Source organism: Mus pahari, chromosome 1 (genome assembly GCF_900095145.1).
Source record: "Mus pahari chromosome 1, PAHARI_EIJ_v1.1, whole genome shotgun sequence".
In the NCBI taxonomy this organism is placed as follows: Eukaryota; Metazoa; Chordata; class Mammalia; order Rodentia; family Muridae; genus Mus; species Mus pahari.
The window spans coordinates 157,742,953-157,759,901 of NC_034590.1; the positions used below are offsets into that span (position 1 = coordinate 157,742,953).

General features: G+C 48.2%; 1 protein-coding gene across 2 annotated transcripts in view; it reads left to right on the top strand.

Annotated features, from left to right (window-relative positions):
• Nucleotides 1-323: 323 nt before the first annotated feature.
• Nucleotides 324-16,949, top strand: part of Sufu (SUFU negative regulator of hedgehog signaling) — a 93,060-nt gene continuing 76,434 nt past the window's right edge. Inside the window, exons 1-2 of one of the 2 annotated variants that reach the window (XM_021192832.2) lie at nt 324-712; nt 4,724-4,858. In XM_021192832.2, the coding sequence (XP_021048491.1) occupies nt 531-712; nt 4,724-4,858 (317 nt within the window). In that variant the 5' untranslated portion in view covers nt 324-530. The remainder of the gene's footprint in view (nt 713-4,723; nt 4,859-16,949) is intronic. The other variant, XM_021192825.2, reaches the window with a different exon arrangement.

The following is a 16,949-nucleotide window of genomic DNA, read 5'->3' on the forward strand; positions in this document are numbered from 1 at the left end:
ATTAAAGTTGTAATATATTAATAATAATGGCGCACAGTCTAATGAATTAGTTAAGCTTATCTTAAAATCATGTATTAGCAAAACAATGTTAAGCGCTTCTTAGGAGTTTCGTAGAGCTTTCATAGGACCCTAGCACCTCAAGGTACCAAGTCTCCAAACTGGGTTCCTCCTAACACTAGGGGGAGGCCAAGATCCTTGGGACGCTCCCAAGTCAGGGGCAGGGAGGCGGGGTCTATTGTCAAGTCACGCCCCCCCCGCTTGTGACTGGCAAAGACACTAGCCAATGGGTGTCAGGCAAGGGCACGCTGACGCCCCGCCCCCTGGAGCTCCCCGCGGTCCCACAGCATCCTCTGGCCGACGTCTTGAAGGCTCCGTCTTGGGCGGACGGAGCCTCGTGCGCAGGCGCGAAGTTAGACCTCGCCGTAGCCCCCATCGCCTCGGGGAGTCTCATCCACAGTGGGTCCGCTGGCCCATAGGGGCGCTTTCCCTCCTCTACCCTCCCGGGTTCTCCGCGCGCCCTACGCGCCCCAATGGCGGAGCTGCGGCCTAGCGTCGCCCCCGGTCCCGCCGCGCCCCCGGCCTCTGGCCCTAGTGCCCCTCCGGCCTTTGCTTCACTCTTTCCCCCGGGACTGCACGCCATCTACGGAGAGTGTCGCCGTCTCTACCCTGACCAGCCGAACCCGCTCCAGGTTACCGCTATCGTCAAGTACTGGTATGCTCTGGGCCTCGGGAGGACGGGGTCCGGCCGGGAAAGCTTCGAGCACCGGGGACGAAGTAATTTGCAGAAGGGGGAGGAAGAAAACGGTTAAAGTACTGGGGAACCAGGAGCTTCCTGATGCTGTGGAAGGAGTTAGGACAGAAGTTGGGACTGGGGACAAAGGGTTAATGGATCCCTTGAGTAGTGAGGGGTTAACTCGGATTAGGACAACCGAGAACTGGGGGTGTATACAGAAGCGGAGCGGGGGGGGGGGAACTGTGAGAGCGAACTGTAAACGTGGAGAAAGGAGGGGGCGCCTGTGGTGGGTCATTAGTGGGCTTGGGGGAGCCAGGGGGCGTCTGGGGTGGGATGGGGGGAAGTGAGGCGGGGCCTGGAGAGCATTTGAGAGGGCTTTGGAGGGCACAAGACCGCGTAGTCTAGGGCGGTCCGGGAACCAGGACGCCTCTGTGGGTTAGGAGGGAGCAAGATGAGGGCATTGTGCCTTTGATGAGGGAAGAGTTGAGTGAGGAGAGGCCTTCTTTCAGCCTTCTTTCGGGACCTTCCCGAACGAGCACAGGAACTTCTGTCATTCAGTGCGAAGCTGTTGCTCTTGAAGTTTGACAGAGCAGCTCTTCCAGATAAACTTTTTGCTTACTCTGCACAGTTCTCGTTCTCTCTGCAGAGCTTGCTTCTGGCTTTGCAGCTGCTTTTGCTTTAGGACGTTAGTTAAGAACAGGTTTCGGGAGAGCCAAGTATTGGCTCGGGATTGAAGGGGATCCTAGCTCGCCACGAGGTGCGTGATGGAGACCTGAGTGGGCAGGAGGAAGTGTAGCCTAAAGAAGCGCTTCCTGTCTTGTCTTCGTGATTTCAGCCGAAGTTTAAAGATGCCCAGTAAAAGATCAGTTTCCAAATGGGCTGGCTGTCTTTGGGGTAGAAATGGCACTTTCTAGTCTCCTATTCTTGTTTGCAACCTGTTTCTTCAGTCAGCCTTCAGACAAAACAGGTGTTATGGGACAAGTCCTTGTGGTCTTTCTGGACCAAAAATAGATTCGGAGGTGGCCACATTCACGAAAGCAGTCGTTGTATTAGATGATCCCTTTTCAGTAGACCCTGAAAAGTTAAATGCCTTGGGGTATTGGCAAAAGGTGGACCTGAAGTGGGGGATGTCTTTGCAGGTTACACCCCCTTTAAAGCTGAGTCTTTTTCCTATGTGGCATCTTCTTATTGCCTCTGGAGATGGGAGATAGGCTGTAGAGGGCTGAGGTTAACTCCCTGTGTCAGTGGGAGAATGATGCAAAGGTAACTGACAGCCTGGAGGGTCTGGGGACCAGCCTGTCCCGGTGGCCAGGAGACATGCTGGCAAAGCATCTGTGCAGGGCAGCCTAGTTCCTGGCTGACGATTGTTTTGAAGACTGCTTCTGAGTGGGTAGTGGCTCTTGCTAACTTAATCACCCATTTCAGTGGCACCTCTGTTTTAGTTGTGATGAACTTGTCCCACGTCATGAGAAAAACGGGGCTGACCTTGCCACACTGTTTGCTCTGATCTTGTTTAAGTGTGAGGGAAAGTCCCTGTGCAGAGTAGGGGGCACCTACATGGCCATCAAGACAGGGTTGCGTGTTAGAGGTATGGAAGCAAAGACCAAGGGTAGTTATACTATTTCTGTTATAAGCTTGTAGTGAGGCTGTATCCACAGAGTCAGACCAGCATGTGTTAACAAATGAGAAGGCGTGTACAATACTTTGTGAAGTAAGAAATGCTACCTAGACACAGGAATCTAAGAGGGACCAGCTTAGGAACTGGTTCTTTCTAAGACTCAGAGGGATTTGCAGAATTGAGATATTGAAGTTTATTCCTACCCCTCATGTGTAGGATCTTACCAGTCCCTTCAGTTCTCACAGCAGTATGACTGACTAAACTGCTTGGGTCTGGCTATGGGCTTTCTTTGGGGGTTTGAGGGGTGGCGTTTTAGCTAGTGGTCCCTGACTACCAGGAAAACTCTGGCTGATAGTTGAGATTTTCGAACAAGACAGAATCAAAGTAGGGAGGCAGAGCCTGGTGTCTTGTCCTGCAACTAACTACCCTATGGAGAGAAAGAAATAAAGTGTTCTTGGAATTAAGGTATAGGATGCCCTGGGCCCTTGGACCGCCTCTCTTCCTAAGTGTAAAATCTGATTTCCCCTCATTCACCTGACTGTGAGTAGAAGGCTAACTTTGCTTGATTCATGGCCATTCCATGACTCTTCTGGTTTTTTTTTTTTTTTTTTTTTTTTTTTTGTTTTCCGAGACAGGGTTTCTCTGTGTAGCCCTGGCTGTCCCGGAACTCACTTTGTAGACCAGGCTGGCCTCGAACTCAGAAATCCGCCTGCCTCTGCCTCCCAAGTGCTGGGATTAAAGGCGTGTGCCACCATGCCCAGCTTCCATGAATCTTCTTAAAGCCTCTTCTTGATGTGACCTCTCTTGGGAGACTGTCTGCGGGAGCTGCAGCGTGCCAGCAGGCGGGCAAAGGACAGAAAACACAGTGCCACTGCTTGTTGCTGGATGGACCTAGGCCGCATCAAGGGCTGTTGGAGATTTGCAGCAGGAAGTTGGGGAGAATATGGAATCTTTCTTTTTTTAGGGTTCTACAGCCTTAATGGGGTCCCTTCCTTTCCTCTATCCATCCCCAAGCCATTTCTAAATCCAGCTGGTTATGGGTTTAGTCAAATGATTTGGTGAAATCACAGTTAAAGACATAGAGATTTGTCCTTTACCTGACTCCCTCAGGCAGATCTTAAGCTATTTTAGTGACTTACTTTCTTATGACTTCTATAAATAACTTAGCCTCCCCCTCCCCCAAGAATAAGGATTTCAACAAAGGCTAGTAACATCCTGGCAAAGAGGATGAAACCAGACTTACTGGTTTTAAAATAGAGTTTGAACTGCATGGTCCTGGCACACTTGCTGGGATCTCTTGTGGTATGTCTTTTATTTGGTCGTTAGCTTTCCCTCAGTAGTTTAGCCCACTTGCAGAGTGCACTCCTGTCCATGTTTCAGGGGCAGGCAAAGGCCAACTCCACTCTGCGGGCTGTGGAGTGGTCCACGTGAGGCGAGTTTATGGGCTCGCTGCACACTTTCTTCTGCTGAGGGGTTTCATTTAGTGTGCTTTACAAGTCTACTGTGTTTTCCTGTCCATTCCGAGGGAAAGCAGGTTTTAGTTGTTGCTGTTTGTTTTGGTTTTCTTAAACACTAATTGCTAAAAGAGCTTTTGTTGAATTCAATCTTCAACTACTCCTCTGCAGGATTTATGGGGAAATTTAATGTGATCCTTAGGCGCCTCAAATCGTGAGATGTCCCAGCTCTTCCTTTGAGCCCAGTGCCTCCCGGCTCACTCTTTAGGATTCAGGTGCCCACGGGGCTCAGCCTGGCTCATGCTGCAGTGCTCTGCGCAAAGCTGAGTGAGCCGATGTTTAGCCTTCATCACTTGCAGCGACTAAGTTTTGATCTGTGGCATATCGGCCACAGTCTGTGCAGACTGGCAGCTTTGTGTGTATCCAGAAGAAACAATGAGAGAAGGCGCAGTACAGTCTTTCAGAAACTAGCTGTCTAAGAGACGGGTGTGGAGTAGAAGCTGTACTTTCAGGAATGATATCCACTGGGCATGCTCTGGACAGTCATTCAACAGAAGCTACTGATTGACTGATGTTCCTTACCTTGAAGCCTGGCATGTTGACACAGAGAGATTCACTCCATCTGGAGTCAGAACTTGAAACAGCCAAAAGCAAAATGGGCAACCACCACGTCTGTTTTCTTTCTAAAAGAGGCCCTGCCTGTTGGAGGGAAGAGAAGGGAGGGTCTTGCACACGTGGAGTCACACAGCCTCTCCTGCTTTTCCCTTGGCTCATCTCTACAAAGACCTTTTGTGCCTCTCTTTAGGTATTTCACTCTAGCTTCCCCTAGCATGGGGCTCTCGGGCTTGTAGAACAGAGCCTCTTACTATTTCCTGGTTTCCAGGCTTACGTTGACACCTTGTGTTTTGTCTTTTGCAGGTTGGGTGGTCCAGACCCCTTGGACTATGTTAGCATGTACAGGAACATGGGGAGTCCTTCTGCCAACATCCCTGAGCACTGGCACTACATCAGCTTTGGCCTGAGTGATCTTTATGGTGACAACAGAGTTCATGAGTGAGTGTCTGCCACCTGCCCTTTCTTAACCCTAAGCCTATTTCTGAAGTTTTATTGAGTATGTGTAATAATGTTGGTTCTGTGGGAGTGACACTTTTCAGTGTCACCTCTCTGGTTCCACCTTCTGCCTGTGCTGGGTAGCCTGGAACTCGCTATGTAGGCCAAGCTGGTCTTGAATTTGTGGTGGAGGGGCAGCTTATGGAATTGCTTAAGCTGGTCTTGAACTCTGCATCCTCCCACCTCAGACTCCCAAGTGACAGGGGTTGCAGATGTGTGCCACCAGACTTGTATTCATCTGTGCTCCGGTTGCCCACCTCACATGTTTAGCCCAGTCTGCTATTCTCTGCCCTGTGCCTCTTACCCCTCTCCGGGATAGAGAGATGGCTTAGCCATGGCTCAGTGGTTAAGAGCACTGGCTCTTCCAGAGGACTCAGGTTCAATTCCCAGCACCCACAGGGCAGCTCACAACTGTCTTTTAACTCCAGTTCCAGCAGACCCAGAGTCCTCTTCTGACCTCTGTGGGCAGTAGACATAAGCAATAGGCACACAGACATACATGCAGCCAAGACACCCAGACACATAAAATAATAGAAAAATTAAAATTTTTCTTACTCCCTAATTTCTCTTTATAATCAACTAATATATGCTTTAATTCCAACACATTTTGATATCAAGTGAAATATAATTAACTTTGTATTTAATCCTCCAAAATTACAATTAGAATAATTATAAAAGCTAACAACATTTTTTTAATCACTGATTATGCACCAGGTACTCTTGTAGCCATTTATATATATGTGTCACTAATGAATTTAATTTTCAGCATAACATTTTGAATCTACTAGGTGATAATATTTGCCCCACTTAGCAATGCGAAAACATGAAGAGCCTCTATTGCACAATATCTTTTCTGAGCAGTATGAGGGCCAAGACGGATTGATTGGGTGATTGATTCGGAGCTAGGATTTAGATGTAGACAGTCTGGCTCCGCAGGTCAGACTCCTTCAGGATCAAATCCAGGTCCTCAGGCATAGTAGGTAAATGCTGTATCATGGAGCTATAGCTTCAGATAAATAGCCTATAGTCTAGGTTTTTAAAGACAAGTTCTTAGTATGTAGTCCTGACACGCCTGGAATCACTATGTGAAAGTATTTATTAACACGGCAACATGGACGATATGAAGAACTACAACAAACTGGGAAGAAAATTATGATGACTTTCATTAACATACAACCATCTCCAAAGTCAGTCTCTACCTAGTCAGGACAGGAGGAGCCTTGCTACTTTTTTGTTTGTGATTTTGAGACAGGGTTTCTCTGTGTAGCCCCCTCTCTTCTGTAGACCAAGCTGGCCTCGAATTCACAGAGCTCCACCTGGGACTAAAAGCCTGTGACACTGTCACCTGGCTGACCCTTGCTCCTTTTTCAACTGGCCTAGGCTAAGTCCCACCTCTCAGATAGAAGGGTAGTGTAAAAGGTCTCCCTTGTTACCCGGTAATCTTGCTGACTGTTGCTGTCTTATTGATGAGGAAACTGAGTTACTTAAGCCTCGAATCTAGGTTATAAAGGAACTGGAATTTGTGTTAGACTGAGTCCAAAGTTTGTACTCTTAGATCACTGCACCATACCATACCAACTCTTTGCCCACAGGCCCAGGCTAGCTTTTTGTCTTTTGTTAGCTTCAGAGGCCAGACCTCCTCTCTTTCCTAGCACATGGGGTGTGGTGTCTATGTCTGCCTTCACAGCCTTCCAAATGGATCGGCAGAAACCTTGGGAACAGACTTAGCCTTGCCTGAGTGGGGACCTTATTGTACAGTATTTACAGTGGAGAAAGTAAAGTCTGCGCCGTGGGTTTTCTTTTGGGTTTTGGAGACAGGCTCTCACTTGTGTCTAAGACTGGCCTAGAGCTCACTGTAGTCAAGGTTGAGCTAGATCAGCTGGAGTTCCCGGTGGTTGTGAGCCACCTGATGTGGGTGCTGGGAGAGCAGGAAGTGCTCTGAACAACTCAGTGCCAGTGCAGTGGTTTTGTAGTAAAGGCCCCTGCTCCTAGGCTGATGATGACCTGAGATTATTCCCCAGAACCCAGTGGGGCAGAAAACCAGCTTTACAGTTGCTCTCTCATCTCCATCCTCTTGACACGGTACAATGTGCATATCCATCCTCATACACTGTCTCAGTCGGGATTACTGTGCAGTGAGACCCCATGACCAAGAGCACTTGGGGAGGAAAGGGTTCATTTGGCTTACATATCCTGAATCCTAGTCTCTGAGGGAAGCTGACACAGGAACTCCAAACCAGGCAGGAACTGATGCAGAGACCATGGTGGACTTGCTCCTCCTGACTTGTTCAGCCTGCTTTCTTCTAGCACCTGACTCCACCAGGCCAAGGTACCACCCACAGAATGCTGGGCCCTCCTGGGTTAGTTAATTATTAATAAGAAAATGTCCAACATTAGTGGCACACACCTTTATTCCTGGTCTATATAATTAGTTCTAGACAGCCAGAGTTATATAAAGAGATTTGCGCACGCACATGCGCGCGCGCGCACACACACACACACACACACACACACACACACACGTGGAGGCTAGAAGAGGCAGTTGGATCCCCTAGAGCTGGCATTACAGGTAGTTGTGAGCCATCTGCTGTGAGTGGTGGGAACTGAACTGTGCTCTTCTCGGTGGCAAGCAGTCTTAAGCACTGAACCATCTCTCCAGGTCCCCTCCCCACCATGAGGAATTCTTGTTACCTCTTAAGTGTGGACACTGAAGTTCAGCAACGTTTGCAATCCAGGTGGTAAACTAAAAGCCAGTCTGGTGACCCCAAGTCTGTCCCTGTCCATGGTGGGGTTTTTGTTTTTTTTTTTTTGTTTTTTTTTTTTTTTTGTGCTGTTTTTCTTTTTGTTCCAACTGTGTCTCCTCCTAGCATCTTCCTTCTTCACAGCTTGTTGAGGATAGAGTCAGGCATTTCCTCTTGCTCAGAGACAGGTGGAGGAGGAGCCCTACTTGGTAATCCTAAGGTGACGTACAATTGATTGTACGGCCATTTTCACCCATGGTTTCTCCCTGCCTCACACTCACCAGAGGGAACAGGATGAAAACAGTTGTTTGTACCAAACTGCTTGCCACTCCAGCATGAGGAGCTGAGTGTGGCTCCCCAGCATCTACAGAAAAAGCTGGGCATGGTGGCGCACACCTATAATCTTAGCACGGGGCAGGTGGAGACAAGAGGAGGCCTGGAGCTCACTGCTGGGTAGACTTCTGAATGGTGACCTCCAGGCTCAGTGAGAAAGTCTGTTTCAAAAAATAACAAGAAAGGGGGATGCACACATGTTCACACCTATGTGACATGTGCATACACTATACCACACACATGTACAAATTAAAAACAAAACATAAATTTGGGCATTATGTGTCTTTATTTATATATACACACACACATGTACATTAATATTTGGATGTTGAGAAGTGTACTTAGCCCCCTGTCCCATGTTGGGTACACATCCTACATTAAGAGTCTAAAAACATAAAAATTATGTCATGGGATCTCATGGAATTTTGACACATATATATATATATAAATCATGTAGTGCTTACATGGCTTCACTTCACATACTTATTAATCTTTTATGGTCAAGACATCCCATGTCCTTTCCTGTAGCTCTCTGAGAAGTGCAGTGCATTCTTGTTATTTCTAGGCACCCACATACAGTTGCACCCCGGTGTTTCTTAGTTTCCATTGCTCAGCTTCTCCCCATTTTGCTCTTCTCTCTCTACGGCCCCTGATTAACCACAGACCCACCCCTATTTCTGTGAGCATACCAGAAGGGACTTTTCTTTTGTTTGCCTTATTTTTGCTCTTAACTGTTTTTCTTTCCCGTGTATGGTGTTTTGCCAGCATGTATGTCTGTGCACCACTGGTTTATCTAGCCTGGAGGCCAGAAGAGGGCAGGCATCAGATTCTGTGGAACCTTAGTTACAGATGGTTGTGAGCCACCATGTGGGTGCTGGGTCTCGAACCTGCATCCTTTGGAAGAACAGCCAGTGTTCCTAACTGGCTGAGACCTCTGTCTAGCCCTTGTCTCAGTTTTTTGAAATAGGGACACATGTACTCCAGACTTGCTTTAAACTCGTTGTGTTGCTGAGGATGACCTTGAACTTCTGATCCTCCTGCCTGTCCTACCCTGCTGCTGGGGTTGCAGCTGTATGCTACCACAGCTAGGCTTATGTGGTGATAGAGAGCCCTGGCTTTGTGCATGCTAGGCAGACATTAGCAGATGAGCGGCACTCCTAGCCTGAAAGGTTTTGAAGAGGCTGTTTAGGAAGTTGGAAGGTGACATAGACTCTACCTCGGAGCAGCAACAGGGGCAGGCAGGAAGATTTTCTAGAAAGGCTACCTACAAATGCCTTCAGTGGAAGAGATGACCCTTTCCCAGTCTCCATACCTGGGAGCTGTCAGACATCTGGGCCAAGCACTAGTTGGAAGCCTGCAGCTCTGGCCTTTTCCTTTGTGACCAGGCACCTACAGATGGAGTGGAGAGATGTGTGAGGCTGTGGAAGAGGGAGCTTCAGTGCCTTTCTCTGAGGATTTCTGCTGCTCCTGGGACCTCTAGAAGCCCTTACTTGACAAGTTCCTGCGGCCAGAGGAAGGCCTTCAAGGCGACCTAGCTGGAGAGTATTCATGAACCTAGGCAGACTTCCTGGTGCGATTCTGTGAGGCAGTCATCTGTAGAAGTATTGGACTGGGTCCAAAGACTGGCTTCATGTGGAACTGCCCCACATGTTGGCCCTACCCATAGGGCCACACTTTACCACCAGGGGAGAGCTAGGCTGTGCCCTACAGATGCTGACTGGCTGACAGACGTAGCATATTCAAGTGGATTTGAGGTTGTTCTGGCCCTCCTTGAGGCTGGAGTTGCAGCTGGCAGGCCTCCTGTAGCTGTCTTGACTGAGGTAGCGGAGAACCTTCTTTCCTTTCCTGTTCTTCTTCACTGGACTCTGCGCCTCATGAGTTATTTATTGAAACACTGGCCACAGATTAACTTGGCCACTTGTTATTTAGTGTGGACTCAATCTCCTGCAGTTTAGAAAGGTTAACTTTCCTTTCTCAAAGCTGGCCTTAAAGGAGCTCTGTAACCTGTCCCTTTCTGTGCCTTGGCTGTGTGTACAAGTCTTGGCCTTCACTCCCAGTGATCTGAGCTCGCCTCCCTCCATGGAGTGCCTCACAGGACCAAGGTTGATGGTCCGCAGGGTAGTGCAGCTGGCGGAGCCGGCTGCAGGGAGGAAGCGCTTCGCTGGATCAGCAGAAGGCAGGCCACTTTGAAGCCTCCTGGTCCCTTCCTTCGCTTTCCCACAGAGGTGTTTATAGTTTCAGTGTGACTGTGAAATTGGGACAGCCTCTGCTAAGGCTGGGATTCAGACTCTGAGAAGAGTGGAGGGCTGAGCAGGGGAGAGCTCAAGGGGGGGGGGGCCTGGACTTTTTTTTTTTTTTTTTTTTTAATTACATTGATTTATTTGGGGATTTCACAAGCACTGTGCCCCAGTGCACATGTTAGAGGGCAACTTCATGATTTGGTTCCTTCTCTACCATGTGGATTTCCAGGACCCAGCTCAGGTAGTCATGCTTGACAGCATGCACCTCTGCTTGCTGAGCCACCCCAGCAGCTTCGTGGACCTCTTACTGTTTTGTAGTGCTGTAGTGCTGGGAATCGGACCCAGGGCTTTGAGTAGACTAGGCAAGCTCTCTAAACCAGGCTCCCAGACCTCTGAGACTTTTGGTTCTGAGAATTCCCTTTTCCCTGTCCACCAGAAAAGCAGTGTGCGGCTGAGTCTGAATGCATGTGTGCACGCTTGCCTGTTTGCCTGTGGTTATCTTGCTCCTAAGGTGGTCATTTTCCACCTCAGTTTTTTGAGACAAGATCTCTTACTGTCTTAGTTAAACTGAGTTACTGTTGCTGTGATGAAACACCATGGCCATAGCATCTCGGAAAGGGAAGGGTTTGCTCTGCTTACACTCTCATATCACAGTCAAAGGAAGTCAGGGCAGGAACCTGGAGGCAGGAGCTGATGCGGAAGCCATGGCGGAGGGCTGCTTACTGGCTTACTCCTTAGGGCTTGCTCAAGGGTGGTTTCTACTCACAATAAGCTGAACCCTCCCACATCGATAACTAAGAGAAGGTCCCACAGGCCTGCCTTTCCCGGATCCTATGGAGATGTTTTCTGAGTTGAGGTTTCCTCCTCTCAGATGACTGTAACTTGTGTAAAGTTGACATAACAACTAGCCAGGGTACTTATTGAACCTGGGGCTTGCTGTCTCGGCTGCACTGGCTAGCCATTAACCCTCAAGCCTACTGCTTCCCCGCTCACCACATTGGCCTACAAGCCTATATCACTGTGCCCAACTTCTCCATGGGTGATGAGGATACTATCTCAAGCTCTCATGGTTGCATAGCAACCACTTTACCCACTGTGCTGTCTCCCAACTTGTCATCTATGTATGTTTGTATGTATGTATGTTTGTATCTATCTATCTATCTACTTTTTTTTTTTTTTTCCTGAGATAGGATTTCATGTCGTCTAGACTGGCCATGAAAACTGTATACCTGAGGATCGTGTAGAATGCCTAATCCTCTTGTTTTTACCTCTCAGGTGCCAGAATTACAGGCATTCCCTGAACCATGCCTCGTTTATGGGATGCTGGGGATCAAACCCAGGGCTTCATGGATGCTAGGCTAACACTTGACCAACTGAGTTACATTTTTATCTCCACACCATGTTTGTGCAGTGCATGGGTAGTCTAACCCATGTTTGTGCATGGTAGACAAGCATTTAACCGACCATGTCCGTTCTAAGCCCACCTTTAGTACAGTGAATGCCTGCCTCCATGCTCCCTGTGTTGTCCGAGTTTGGCAGCATCTTCCTTGTCCAACATTCCTATTCTGAAATGCTGATTCTGACCCTTGACTTCTAAATCCTTCCTGCATTCTGTCTCTGAACTATCTCCATACGATGCATATTCTGTTTCAGGTATCTTAGTTTTGATCTGTGACCCTGAGATAGGACCAGAGTGATCTTGACCTTTCTGACCTGAGTTCTGATGGATGATCTCCTTACCCCTTCAAATAACTGCAGCTTACTGATCTGCCTCTCAGACGTAGATACCTGCTGGTGGGCAGCACACACACCAGCAAAGCAATATTGAACCATCTGTAAAATTCACAATACCGGGACCTCAGCTGTTAAGGGGACTTGCTGGTTTTTTATTTTGTTTTTGGTTTTTCAAGACAGGGTTTCTTTGTTCCTGGCTGTCCTGGAACTCACTTTGTAGACCAGGCTGTCCTCGAACTCAGAAATCTGCCTGCCTCTGCCTCCGGAGTGCTGGGATTAAAGGTGTGTGCCACCATGCCTGGCTGGACTTGCTGTTCTTACAGAGGACCACCTGGGTTCACTTCCCATTATTTACATGGCAGCTCACAACCATCTGTAACTCCAGTTTCAGGAGATCCAACACCATTTTTTTCCCCTCTGCAGGTGCTAAACATGCATGTGATACATGTATATACATAGAGGCAAAATATCCATACTCATAAAATAAAAATAAATCCAGACCAACAACTGAAAGGAAAGGGCATCAGCTCAGGACCCCAAGGCCAAGATCTCTACACAAAGGAGATTTATTTGCCCCAGAGAGACAAAGGGAGTAAGAGAGGAAGACAGGAGAGGAGAGGATGAAGAAGGGGAAGGGAACAAAGGATAGGGATATTTGTTGGGGGTGCTAAGAGGGGGGCTGACACAAAGGACTGTGTCTGGATAGAGAGGAGATGGGCTGGCCAAATAAGGAAGTAGACCTTGGTGGCTAGCTTTAGGAATGTAATCTAACATTTGTTTTAGCAAGACAGAGGGGATGGGGAGAAGACAGCCTGCCAGAACCCTGCTGGCCGTGCTCGAGTAGGCTAGCGTCCCTCAACCAGTCTGGCCAACCAGCACTTGGGAGGCTGGCACGGGAGTTCTAGGGTAGCCTAAGTTATATATGTACCCCAGCCTCACTATGCCCCCAAAGACATGTTGATAACCAGAAGATCTTTTTCTTCTGTTTTTATATTCATTCGGTTACAACACGTACACACAGACACATACATACATGCACACATGTGCACACACATGCGTGGATGCTTTACTTTGAGATTTATTTTTATTTACATGTGGTGTGTGTGTGTGTGTGTGTGTGTGTGTATGTGTATTTGAGAGGGAGGATTGGCAGGGGAGAGGGAGTGAATGTATGCCAAATGTCCAATGTGTGTGTCCACCGAGACTAGAATGAGGATGTAGGATCCTCTGGAAATGGAGTTAGAGACGGTTGTGATCTGTCCTATGGGACTGGGAATCAAATCTGGGTCCTCTGGAAGAGCAGCCAGTGATCTCCACTCCGGCCTCCTGGAGAGCACTGTACTGGCTGAGCTGTTGCCCACTTCTCAGTTAATACTGACGTTGTTTAAATTGTAGCCCAGGCCTCAGCTTGCTATGTAGCTATGGCTGTCTGTGAATGCCAGATCTTCCTGCCTTCATGCCCATGACTGATGGAGTTAAGGATTTGAACCACTATGCCTGACTGTTACTGTTGTTATTATTATTTACTTTTGTCTTAAGACAAGGTCTTGGTTATATACCCCAGTGTGATGGTTGTTCTCGGTTGCCAAGGTGACTACATCTGTAATTAACTAAAACCCAAGCAGTGAGCACACCTGTGAGGGAATTTTCCTAATTAAATCATTTGTAATGGGAAGCCCAGCATTCGCCTGGGTCTAGTGAGGTGGGAGGCCCACCTTTGCTCTGGGAGCCCATATAAAGCCCATGGCGAGGGAAGCTCTGCTCTTCTCCTGCTTCCTCTCACTCTCACTGAGTCCATTCCGCCACTGGAATGTGATGGAGAAGACGGAGACCCTTCTTATCATCTTCTTTTTTTATGCTTTATATTCCTTATTTTTTAAAAAAATATTTATTTTATGTGCATGTGTTTTGCCTGCATGTATGTCTGTGTGAGGGTGTTCGGATCCCTTGGAATGGAGGTTACAGACAGCTGTGAACTACCATGTGGGTACTGGGAATTGAACCCTGGTTCTCTGGAAGAGCAGCCAATGCTCTTAACTGTTGCGCCATCTCTCCAGCCACCAGAGCTTGCTTCTTTACGATTCTAGTGTATACTGAAGACCAGCTGAGACATCTAACTTCTTGGACTGAACAGCTACTGGATTCTTGGACTTTCTGTCGGTAGACAGACATTGTTAGACTAGCTGGTCTACAGCCTATTAAAGCTGCTCTAATAAATCTCTCTCTCTCTCTCTCTCTCTCTCTCTCTCTCTCTCTCACACACACACACACACACACACACACACACACTCATTCTGTTGGTCCTGTTTTTCTAGAGCACTATTACACCCAGGCCATCCTTGACCTTTAGAAATCCTCCCGCATCAGCCTCCTAGTGCTAGTACTACACACGTGGTCTACTGGCTCCTAGAATCTTTAAATAAAATCATAAATGCCTGGTTGTAGCAATCTTGATGATGTTGATCATGTCATTTTTCCCCTTAAAAGGTCAGTATTAGACTGGACACTGATTAGGCTTGTGACCGTAATCCCAGCACTTGGGAAGTAGAGACAGAAGGATCACAAATTTGTAGCCATCAAGAATCTATGTTTAAATCAAAAATTTATAAGTGTGTTTGTTTGCATGTATGTGTGTTCATGTGTGGGTGGATAGCCACAGAGACCAAAAGATGGAGGTGGAGCTCCAGGCTGTTGTAAGCCCCTGCCAGACTCGGGCACTGGGAACTGAACTCTGATGCTCTGTAAGAGCAGCAAGTGCTCCTAACTGCTGAGCTTTCTCTCAGGATCCTGATACCCAAGATACACAAAACATTCACAGCCATGCGCACATATGCCAGAGTGGGTACATCTAGTTGCTGAAATAAACAGGCTACATTCTAGGCCAGGCTTGTTAGACTTTCCATGGTACATAGAAAGTCAAACAATGGGATACTTGGAAGATGTGATGTTTGGGCTTAGAAGAAAGGATGACCCACTGTCCTTTCTGACACTGGACTACCAGTTGTTGAGTTGGCAGTCCCAACGGGCTTCTACCCAGCGTGAATTTTAAGATGTCTTTGGAGGGCCAGGCATTTATTCACTGTATAGAACATCATTGCTGGACAGGTTCTGGGCCTGAGGTTTGTGATAATGAACAACACAGCCAGTCCTGCTCTTCACTGCATGTCTTTTGGCTAAAGTCTCTTTGTAGGAGGTGGACTTGATACCACTTCAGAGCCTTAGGTCCTCATGGCGCCTGGCTGTCTCTTCTTGTAGAGTTCATGCCTTAGGCATTGTCGAGAAGGAATCCAGAGGCCTAGATCTGAGGCGAGGCCAGTTGGCCATTTGACAGTGAGGACTGGGTTCATTATGGCTTCCTAGAAAGTGGATCAGGCTGGGCTCCAGACTTCCAATGTAACCCTCGAAGGTCCTTCTTTTTCTACTCTGTTGTTTAGGGGTCACAGATCTTGCCTCAGAAAGACCACTCAACTGGAGCTGGCCCTGATTTCACGTGATACCCAGTGCTGCTGGGAGCCCTGCCCTCCAGTGTGTGAGGTCAGAGCTCAGGGGTCACAGCTGTGAGATGTAAGAGCTTCTGGAGAAAGGCTCTGCCTTCAGGTCTCATCCAGCTGGCCGGCTCCACTCCATCCTGGCTGCAGATAGGACTCCTGAGCGCCTCTGATGGCTTAGCTGGTAGACAGAAATGCTCAGTAAGGATTGACAGGCGACATTCCGGCGTGCGGACCCAGTCTCCTTCCTGCTCCAGCCTTTCCAAGCTCAGGCTGGGTCCCACCCTGTCTGGACAGTTTTCATTCTTGTAACCAGGGGCTTTATATAGAGAAAAGACCAGCAGGAAGGCAGCAGCTGAGCCTTTGGCCTTAGAGATTTCTAGAAACATTGGTGTTATGGGCCTGTTAGTTTTGTGTTAGGTCTTTGACCAGGGACAGAATACATAGCATGTCATGTGGTTATGTCACTGCTCAGAACCATCCTGATGCACTTGAGTAAAGCCATGGCCACACGCAGCCCTCAGGGACCAGCACCTCTGCCTCTTCCTCTGCTGCTCTTGCCCTTCCTCACTCTGCTTCGTGGTCTCTCTTCTATCTCAAGGCCTTTGCACTTCCCTGCGCAAACCTGGAGAGCTCTGCCTATAGTAGTCTCACCCCTGACTCCCGCATCCTTAGGTCTTACTCAAGTAGCCATCAGTAAGGTCTTCTCTAACTGCCTCTCTTTCCTTTCTTCCTCCCTCCCTCCCTCCTTCCTCTTTTTCTTTTTCTCTTTTGAGATTGAGTCTCACTGTGTAGCCCAGGCTGGCCTTGAACTCACATATATATGTATACTTTATGCGCTGATGTTTCCTTGATGACGCCAGTGTATGCTAAGTGAGCCAGCTGGAGACGGTGTTTGCTCCACGGATCCGGTTCTTGCAGAAGGGCTCTTAACCCCACAGAGGAGGATAGTGTGCCCCAGCCCGAAGGCTGAGCGCCAAGCTCAGGTTGAGGTGTTTCTTCCGTTCAGGCCCCCACTCTGGAGATCAGAATCTGTCCAGGGCCACATCAAGCCTTTCTGTGGGAGTGGTGTGTGGTGTGGATAGAGCCTAACTCGGCTTGAGTGCAGGACTGAGCACTGCACACAGTATTGGGACGCTCTTCATCCTGTTCCTCAAATTCCCAGGGCACACTATTGAGAAGTCTGTGCTCTGCTCAGTGCCGGAGTGCCCTGGAGTGTAAGGCAGGGTTTCTGCTTCCCTGAGTCTTCAATGCTTAGAGGAGACAAAGGAGAATGTATTGATAGTTTTACAGATTTTCAATTTCAATTTTCACATAGCTGAAAACCAATGGCATCCTACCATCCAATGGCAGCTCAGAAAACCTCCTGGAACTCCAGTTCAAGAGGCTCTAACACCCTCTCCTGGCCTCCTTGAGTACTAGGCNTGTACCTGGTCCACATACATACATTCAGGCAAAACACCCCTGTATTAATAACTCCAGTTCCCAAGGAACCAGC